The sequence below is a fragment of the Jatropha curcas genome, chromosome 6 (genome assembly GCF_041381405.1).
Source record: "Jatropha curcas cultivar XTBG-Jc1 chromosome 6, XTBG_Jcur_1.0, whole genome shotgun sequence".
Lineage (NCBI taxonomy): Eukaryota > Viridiplantae > Streptophyta > Magnoliopsida > Malpighiales > Euphorbiaceae > Jatropha > Jatropha curcas.
This window is the reverse complement of record NC_143156.1, coordinates 19,063,939-19,073,716: the sequence shown is the minus strand read 5'-3', so window position 1 is coordinate 19,073,716 and position 9,778 is coordinate 19,063,939. Positions and strand designations below refer to the sequence as shown.

Sequence of the window (9,778 nt, the reverse complement as noted above, 5' to 3'; positions counted from 1 at the left end):
CGCAAATCGTTCGCTAAATTGCGATCGACAAATCGGTCACAAAGAAATCGGTGGCTGAGTCCATTTAGCGATCGATTTCTTATATTTTGCAACCGATTTGTCGATCGCAATTTAGCGATTTTTTGTAGTGTATATAAGGATGACCAAGCCTTAGACTAGCAAGATGCGTTTAAAGGTAAGGCTCTAGCTTATAAACAAAATGAGTTTAGGTCAAATTGGATTAGGCCTAGGATGTGACACCCAATGCTTGGAATTTCTCGCCATTAGCATAATTTAGCATAGGAATATTGTAATAAATGTCATACTTTGAAACCTTATTTTAAAAAATATTGGTTTGACCTTAAATATTAAAATAATGTCATTTTCATTATTCATTTACTCTTTTAACCATTTATTGTCGCCTTTATTACCATCATCGTTGCTATCGTCATCGGTTCTATCATTATCGTTGTTGTCATCGCTAGTTATATCGTCGCTATTGCTCCCGTCGCCTTTGTTGCCATCATGTTGCTGCCGTCGTCATTGCTCTCATCACTGGAAATCAGTCATCGGAAATCGGTTGTTGGAAGCCAGTCACTGATCGCTATCGCCAATCATCATGATTGAATCTTAGAAGCCTTTCTTTTTTAAGGTTACTTTTGGTATTACTTCATTTTTTTTTTTTTACCAAAATTGATACTATGCTAAATTCTAAACTTTTCTAACATTTTCTTTAATTTCAAACATTATTTCTAACATTTGTTAAGTTGCGCCTTTAACATATTCTAAATACTAAAGTTCCTATTCTCAATTAATTGAATAATAATATTAACAATAAATTCCCGATGGTTTCTCTTCCTATTCTCAAGTCTTTGGACTGATTAATTATAGTTCAACAGTGGAATCCTTCTCAATTTTTCTAGTCCAATACATATATGATAATGCTAATGATAGAAAAGAGTTGCGCAACATAATCTCTGCCAATAAAATTATAGTTATTCAATATAAGTAAATATCAAGTCAATAATTAATAAGAATTACATTGACCCTTAATGTTCATTTCATGAATAAGCAGTGTTGCAATATGCTTATATGCTTCTTCTGTGAAATGTACTCCATCCCAATTGACATATTTTTGCGGTTCAGCACACACTGTCACATCACTAGCACCACACATCCTCTGCAGATCAAAATTATAATCACCTCCAACTCCGCAACATGCTTTTTGTAAAGATTTTACATCAAACCCTGCATATAAATTAATTATTTATGTTTAGAAATCCTAACAATATTCGTTAAACTTTACAAATACGATTCAAATATGGGAATAGAATTCTCACCAAGAGATGAAGCATGGCGCAAAATCCATTGATATGCACTATAGTAATCGCCATATTCTATAGATACATTAGAGTATTCTTTCTTCAAGCCTTCAATGGTTTGCTGGAGTAGCTGATTGTGATAAATTGAAAGGTTGTTTAGTTCTTTAAGACATTGAAATTCATCATAAGCAGTAGTATCATTGGTTTTGAATCTGGTAAGATAGATTGGTAAACAGCCATTTGGAAAATGTCCAGGAACAACCACTCGTCTACCACCATAATCAATTATTTTCTGCAGGGAAGAAAAAATTATTTTAATATTTTTAAGATTGTATAAATATATAAATTATTGTTTTTATTAAGTAAGAACACACCTTAAGTACATCATTTATTGCTTGGACAACCTCAGGCACCATTGCCTTGACCTCCTCAATGGTTTTATCTTGAAGTAATGCATAGGTATAGTCATTACTTCCAATTTCTCCAACAATGAAGAGAGAGGATTTAAGTTTATGAGCACAGTCTGTGAACAAATTACAAATTAATTATTTTGAAATATTTTTGGTGATATATATATATATATATATATATATATATATATATGTGTGTGTGTGTGTGTGTGTGTGTGTGTGTGTGTGTTGAAAAAATATAATCGTACCCCTATGTTTTAATGAAATTAACTACTCTACCCATGGTTTGGTTTCGTTACACTAACATGTGTTTCCACCAATTTTTTGCATTTTCAAAGAGCAAGTCAATACAATATTTGACAGTCTAATGAGAGAGAATGAAATATATGTCAAGAATACCCCTTTCACTATCAACTGCATCCTGTAATCCATGGAAATTTCTTGCGTTTTATATGGATTTTCTTTCTTCTTTCAAAAATGGTCGACAACGGTCAGAAGTAATTCGTGTTGTCATTGCCCTCCTAACTGAGGTGTTTTTTTTATTTTGTTTTTTACTTTGGGTTAACATTGTCATTTCATAGGGTTTTAATGTCTGAAAATGTAAAAATTAAATGGAAATATATACCAATGTAAGAGACTTAAACCATTGGTATATAGTAGTGCATTTTCTAAATTATAAGGGTAGAGTAGTTGATTTGGTTAAAACATAGAGATATAATTTTATATATATATATATATATATATATATATATATATTATCACTGACCTTCACCATTGCGACATCTTCCTTTAAAGTATGAGAACATCCAATCTAGCTGTACACTTAGAGAACTATTTGTGATTGGAGCTATAATTTTCTTTTCGGCTAGAACAGATACAGGTAAAGCAGTTGAACCAGAAACAGCAAAATTCGCTCCATGACTGAAGGTAACATTTGGAGTTAAATACGCATCAAGAAAAGGAACACCAGCTGAACGTGCTGTAAGAATTTGTAATTAAATGAAAATCAAATAAGAAAGGTCAAATATATCATCAAATAAAAAAAAATAAAAAATAATTATAATTTGATTTAAAACTCATTAAATAAAAAAATCAGTTTACAACTTCTTTTATCCATTGGGGTTCTCTAATGATGTTTTTTTTTTTTTAATTAATTCAATTTAGTCGGAAGATCTTAATCAAAGGAATTTTTCTTCCGCTTAACTTTGGGATTTAGTTTTGGTTTTGTTATAATTTTAATGAGTTGAAGATTTTGTTGAATCTCTGTTATTGTTGAACTTCAGCCATTGTTGAATTTCTATTTATTTTATTGTAAATTTTGTGCTCTATAATTTATCAATAATCTCACTCTCTTTTGGCTGAGTTTGAAGGACACGCTCGTTGACGAAGATAAAATACAGGTGTTTTCTAGTTTTGTGCCCAAGTTCATGATGAATTTCTCAAGAAAGGTGAAATATGTGCTTCTTGTATATTCAAGGTGAAATTTGAGCCTTCTTCCTAAATAAAATTATAGAATTAGAAAAAGATTTGATTATTTTTTATTTGATTATTCTTTAATTATATTTGATTTAGATTAAATACTTAATTATTTTTTAATTATATTTGATTTATATTAAATAATTTATTTTTTGAAATAAAATAAAATAGGAAGATTACTAAATAGAAAGACAAATAAATATACATCTCGTACCAAAAATAAAAGAGGAAACTACTAAATTAGAGGACTACTAAATAGAAAGACTATTAAATGGCAGATCTCCTACCAAAAATAAATAGGAAATTACCAAATAAAAATTCTAAATAATAGAACTTTTTAATTTAAAAAAGTATAAATATCATAATTTCATCTCTAACAGAATCACAATGAATGTTGAGAAGATCACAAATTATGTTTTTCCAGGTATATTAAAAAATAAATTGATTTTGCTGACTAAAAAAAAAAAAGATAGCACCATGTACCATGATAATCATCATTATTTGAAACAAATTAAAAATGGGGAAAAAATGATTATCTATAAAGCCTGAAAAGATTATCTTTCTAAACAAACAAGTTATAAAGGAAACTATAGAAAACAATTTAAACTTGTTTTCTAAATTTTACAGACATAAAATTAAAACTCTATTTTCCAAATTTCATGAAAAAATTTTCTCAAAAGATACTCCAATTTTCTTTAGGGTTTTTGTTGTTTTTCTCCTCTCAAAAATATTATGGTTCAACTATCAAGAAACCTTGAGTTTCTTTATTCTCATTTATCAATATTTTGTTTCAGAAAAATAGAACATGTAAAGAAAAAAGTGAGATATTAGCTAACTTACCAATATAATCAATGATCAACAATCCATCTGAGCATCGCCCTGTTGGTTTCTTGAAAAATGTTTCGCCATAAGGAAACCGAACACATGATGATGAAGGATCCTCTTGAATCAAATTGCCTGTGTCTGATGTTGAATCGCCTAATTGAAAAATTGCATCAAACGCACATATATATTGGTTTTCCTTAAGAGGGCTTGCGACAAATATGCTAGGAAGAAATAGAAGATGAAACAAAAAGAAGAAAACCAATTCAAAATTAATTTTGGCATAAGCCATAGCTAACCTAAGCTAGCTCGAGAGAATATTGCAATTCTCCAAATGAGCAGGACTTTAAATGGAGGAGAATGACTTGCCAAAATTGGGCTATGGGTCCACCGCGGATTAAATTAATAAAAAATGTTTTTTTATTAAAAGTAGGTATTACTATTTATTGTAGAAAAAAGATAAATGGAAATAATTTCTAAAAGTTTCTATTTTCATTAGGTTGGTCCATAAATGAACCTAAATATTGAATCTTTTTATTTTTAGTCTTTTGTTGTATATAGATGAACATTTTTGTTTATTTTTATGCAATCTTTTTATATCTTTGCCTTCTCTTCTTTTGATATAATTTTTTCTTTTTTCTGCCTCCGTGATTTTTATCAAGATTCTACTGTGTGACTATTTTGGGGGCTCAGCCCTTTACTTTACTTAGGCATCTTTTTTCCTTTATGGAACTCTCTTCGAGATAAGTATGATTGATAGGGGTTGGGCCCTTTACTTTACTTAGGCATTTTCTGCCTTTATGGAACTCTCTTCGAGAGAAGTATGACTCATAGGGGCTAGGCCCTTTACTTTAATTAGGCATTTTCTACCTTTATGGAACTCTCTTTGAGTTTATGTATGACTGATAGGGGCTCGGCCTTTTACTTTACTTAGGCATTTTTTGCCTTTATGGAACTCTCTTCGAGTTTATGCATGACTAATAGTGGCAAGTTTATGTATGATCAATAGGGGCTTGGCCCTTTACTTTACTTAGGCATTTTTTGCCTTTATGGAAACTCTCTTCGAGTGTATATATGGTCGATAGGGGCTTGGGCCTTTACTTTACTTAGGAAGATTGCCCCTAAGTGATAATAGTGATTCAATTTGCTAAATTCTAATGACGGAAAAGGATCCCAAATGATCCATCTAAATTTATGCAAAGGTGATTTCTTAATTAAACCTAAACTAAAAATTTGAAGCCTACTCAATAGTCCTCTTACTATATTTTTTAGTTTCAAAAAAATGTTTAAGTGCTCAATGGAATCGCCAATTGTGAGCCCCCTCCCCAGCGTCATGAAAAAGATCTGAAGGATGGAGTCAATCCAAATGGGCCCATTAGTCAGTTCGTCAAGGAAACTGGGAGGAACTCCTTGCGGTTCCTTTTTTATTGGTCAGATTATGTTGATTATCAGTTTATGGCTCAGTTTAGTCCTTATGTGTGTCGGGTTAGCTCTTTGAAGCGCTTTGATAGTATGTGAGGTATTTAAAGTCGACACCTTAATTTGTTTTTGTTTCTGAGGAAAATATAAGGTAAAAACCTCGTAATTGACTCCATTTTAGTGTGCCAAAAGAATTAAATGCACTAGCCTCGAATCATTGGGTTCGGAAACTAGGTTTTCAGCTCTTACGAATGAATCAATGGTTTAGGTAATAATCAAGATATCAAAATAGTGGTTTTGCATGAATGTCAGATTATCGATGCATGAATATACTTATAATGCATGGCAATTATAGACAACTAATTAAAAGCATAAATAATTGAAACAAATGTGTATTCAGAGGGGAGCTCAACTCTGCCTCATTTATCGAGGATTCTAGATTGTGTGACACATTTTCCTAAATTTCGATTGACTAGTTTAGTCAGGAGCCCACTACCTAGGCTGAAATCCTAGATATACCTTCGTACCTCGTTTGTGTGAGGATCAAGGTGCACAAATCTCTATCATCAATTAAGATGATAGGGTTTGGTGGCGCCACTTGTAAAGTGGGCTTAAGGGGTGCCAGGCGGACTGGGGCTTGGTTTGAAAACTGGATTTATTGCTTCTGCCGGACGAACAAAGCTTAAAGTATGCAATGTTCCAGACAGAGCAGGCTTTACAGTTTATAGGTGCTGGACAAACTGGGCTTTAGTTGACAAAGCTTTGAGTTTGAGTGGTTATACAAAAGAAGTCGAGTCTTCCTCCAAAAGAGCGAGGGATGGGCACAAGGACCCTATTATAGTCTTCTAACATTGTTAATTAATGGATTATTGATTAATTCCTAAATTAATTAAAAATAAATTAATCGACTAATAGCTTTAGTCTAAGAAAGACTAAATTGTGAGGGAAAGTCGAAATGATCGACTTTTGAGATCTAAATCGGGCTTTGGATCAAATAAGGAAGAAGAGCAAAGTTGGACTATAAGGCCTTAGAATCGTTCACGTGGGAGAATGAGAGTCATTGATGCTTGAGAACCATTCAATCAAGCAACAAGAGGTGCTTCAAAATGAGGGGGAGAGTGCCTTTTATAGGCGAAGGGGCTGCTGGATAAAAGACACGGCAGTACTGAGCACCTGAAAATCAATACCGATTGAGGTGCTGGGCAGGCACCAGATCGGTACCAATCTAGGGTTGATCAATGCCGGCCAGGGGCAGGTCAGCTCCGAACAGGGCAAATTACTGCCTTGCCCTGGACCTTATTTTTGGGATTTTCAGGCTTTCGGGAATCCGTTCGATGCCCAAACGACATCTGATCGAATTGATTCTCAAGCTGTTGGAACCGTAGCAGAATTTCTTAAAATTTGATACTGAAATCATGGTCAACACCACCTCATAGACCTAAGGGAAATCAATCAACGGCATGTAGTATTATCTTTTCTCTGAAATCTAGCAGGGTACCCTTTATAAAAATCTTGATTTGCTCTTTGGTGTCTGGTCTATTCCTCATTTGAGTGACTTTATCTCTCCATCTAGCCATATTGTCAAAAAAGGTATCATCACTCTCCTACACTGTGGTCTCAAGATCCCTCAAGTTGACACTCATCCGGAGGTTGTATGCATACTCTTTCAGAGGTGGTAAGTTGATTCCAATCTCTTCTCACTTTCTTTTCCAAATTGTAATAGCATGTCTAGGCTGACCCAGATAGAGACATGGCGAACATTCTTAAGATTTCCTTGGACAGCAAACTCGCCAACTCCATGGTGGCCTTTACTACATGACATGAACCTTAGGATCGCCCGTGCCATCATATTTGGAGACTTTAACCATCTTATATATTAGAGTAACAACGCTCTTCAAATCAAGCTCTTCATCTTTGTCATCATTGATATCTACATATTGATCCTTCGCCTTGGATTTCATGAAGATGTGGAGCTTCTCTATTTTCTTGTCCTTCTTCTCAAGTTTCTTAAAAAGGAGTGCCTCAGACTCGGCTTTCTTACCGGTCACCTTCTTGGCAAAGAACTCCTCATCTTGCCATGTTTCGTGAGCTTGTTCTTTCTTCTTCGACTCTCCTTTATTCTCTTCATCTCCCACAATAATTGATAGTTGGTATTTTTATAGTATTTTTAATATAGTTTTATTAGGATTTTTAGTTTTTTTAATTACTTTAATTAGCTTTTATTTAGTTTTATTTATGTTTTTGTGTAAAGCTTCCTTAAATCATATTTTACTTTATCTTAAGGAATTTTACAGGATTTTTATAGAAAACCAGCTTATTTCTTATCTAGGCACTGGGAGAGTCCTAATTGGGAAGAAATACAAAGCCTAAACAGTTTCTTATCTCTAAAAGATTCCTTACTCAATAAAGATTCACTTTCCTAAACAAACACAAAGATATTCCAGAAAGTCTATATAAATAGAGAGACGAGCCATAGTCAAGGGAATGATTCATTGTATATTCCATCTTTTGTTTTATTGTTTTCTCTCTCTCTCCAAGACTTCAAGTATTCAAGATTTGTGTCAAGATTCAAGGAAGCCACCCAAGCCAATCATTAACTAGTTTTTATTTCTAAACTCTTTTCTTGTTTTATTTTCAATATTCATGTTGATTATGAGAATATTTAAAAGTTTAATTGAGTTTTATTTAATTACTATGTTGAACTAAAACTCTTATACTAGGGATTTGATGTAGCTTAATTTGATTCCAATTTATAATATTAGATTTGTTTTTCCTTGTTCATGATATAATTTATTATTGAACTTATTGCTTCCAGACAGAGTTTCTCCCCTGGATTGATTTGTTTCATTAATCACTATCGGGAGAAGGAATTTTCATATGAAAATGATAATAAATTACATGAGACTAATAACTTGATGCGGAAGCTATATGGTTTGACTCATGGGGGTTTTTATAAGTTAATGACCTTAAGTTATGAATTCACAAAACAAACCATAAAACTTAATGATTTAATTCATGTTTGATTGCGCTATTGTAAGATAGGTACTTAGACCGGGTTAAAATAGCTAACAATACATCGGGAGAGCTTTGTAGTGATTTTAGGGTTGTTTCCCCTACTTGAACAATTAAAATTGATAACTAATAAAATAAATTGGATAGAATTAAGTAAATTCAAAATCCCTAGTAACTTTAAATCCTTGATATCTTTTCGTCAAATATTCTTGCTTGATTTCTTTTTGTTCTATTTTATTTGTTTAATTTAATTTCTTAAAAATAATTTCCCTTATTGCCATTTAAATAATAATAGGTTAACATAATTTTGGTACTTGGTATACAATCCCTGTGGATACGATACTCTACTCATTCTATATTACTTGTTGCAATTTCGTACACTTGCGAAAATCACTGTCAAGTTTTTGGCGTCGTTGCCGGGAAATTGGCGTTACTAATATCAATACTAATTAACTTAATATTAATTTAGACTTTTTTTTTTGGTTAATTGAAATATTTCTTTATATTATTTGTAGTTTTTTTATCAATTTTATTTTTATTATTTTCTTGCAAAGTATTTTGAGATGTTTCATAAGCAAGTCGTCGAAAGTTTTATTCAACAACATTCGGAGCCATTTTATGCCGCTTGGGCAAGATTTAATAAATTGTTGGAGAGATTTCCTTATCATAATTTTATAAATAAATATCTCACTTACATATTCTGCTGTGGATTAGATGAAGAAACTAGAAATTGGGTAGATAATGGATTTTTGGCAACTAATATTTACCTTCTGGAAAGTAGCTATGAAGATGTACTTTACATGTTAAATGATATGGTTGATTTTGAGTACAGTTGGCATTGGGATCCTTCACTGCAGGGTTGGAATCACCAATACTCTCTAAATTTTGAATATGAAGAAGAGAAGCAAAAGAATTTAAAGGATTTGATTGTTGCCCTTACTAAATCTCACATAGAATTTATGAATGAAACTCGCTAGAGTTTTAAGATCCAATAAGCGACAATAAAGAATTTTGAGGTACAATTAGCGAAACTGATAACCATGGCAATTAATGGATATCAAGATGATGAGTGCAAGGAAAATTATGAGGAAACTTCATGGGAAATTGCACCTTTAGAAGAAGTAAAGCCTATATGTGAAGAATGCAACTCCTTTGAAGATGAATTAAATCTCACTTTCTTATTTCCAGACATGATTATTAATGACCATGAAAAAGGTGAGGTACAGCTAGAAGGGGTATTGGGTGAGATTTTAAATGAACACAAGCAGCAAGCAATATTGGTGGATGAAGAAAAAATCGAGACTATTGATTTTAATGGTTTTTATACATACACCACCG

At 32.4% G+C, this 9,778-nt stretch overlaps 1 protein-coding gene across 1 annotated transcript; it reads right to left on the bottom strand.

Annotated features, from left to right (window-relative positions):
* Positions 1 to 860: 860 nt before the first annotated feature.
* Positions 861 to 4,337, bottom strand: LOC119369222 (acetylajmalan esterase 2-like). Its single transcript, XM_089723130.1, has 5 exons — positions 4,028 to 4,337; positions 2,478 to 2,690; positions 1,676 to 1,824; positions 1,320 to 1,593; positions 861 to 1,227 (listed from the first exon to the last, which is right to left on the bottom strand). The coding sequence occupies exons 1-5, from the start codon at positions 4,299 to 4,301 to the stop codon at positions 1,007 to 1,009; spliced, it is 1,131 nt and encodes a 376-aa protein (XP_089579256.1). The 5' UTR covers positions 4,302 to 4,337; the 3' UTR covers positions 861 to 1,006.
* Between the last annotated feature and the right edge of the window lie 5,441 nt (positions 4,338 to 9,778).

Bases quoted from the DNA above. Each gene is read 5' to 3' on its own strand.
- LOC119369222 (XM_089723130.1), bottom strand. From the start codon at position 4,301: ATGGCTTATGCCAAAATTAATTTTGAATTGGTTTTCTTCTTTTTGTTT. The intron at 1,594-1,675 runs GTGTGTTCTTAC...TCTTCCCTGCAG, and splicing joins CAATAAATGATGTACTTAAG to AAAATAATTGATTATGGTGG. The intron at 1,228-1,319 runs GTGAGAATTCTA...ATTTATATGCAG, and splicing joins GCGCCATGCTTCATCTCTTG to GGTTTGATGTAAAATCTTTA.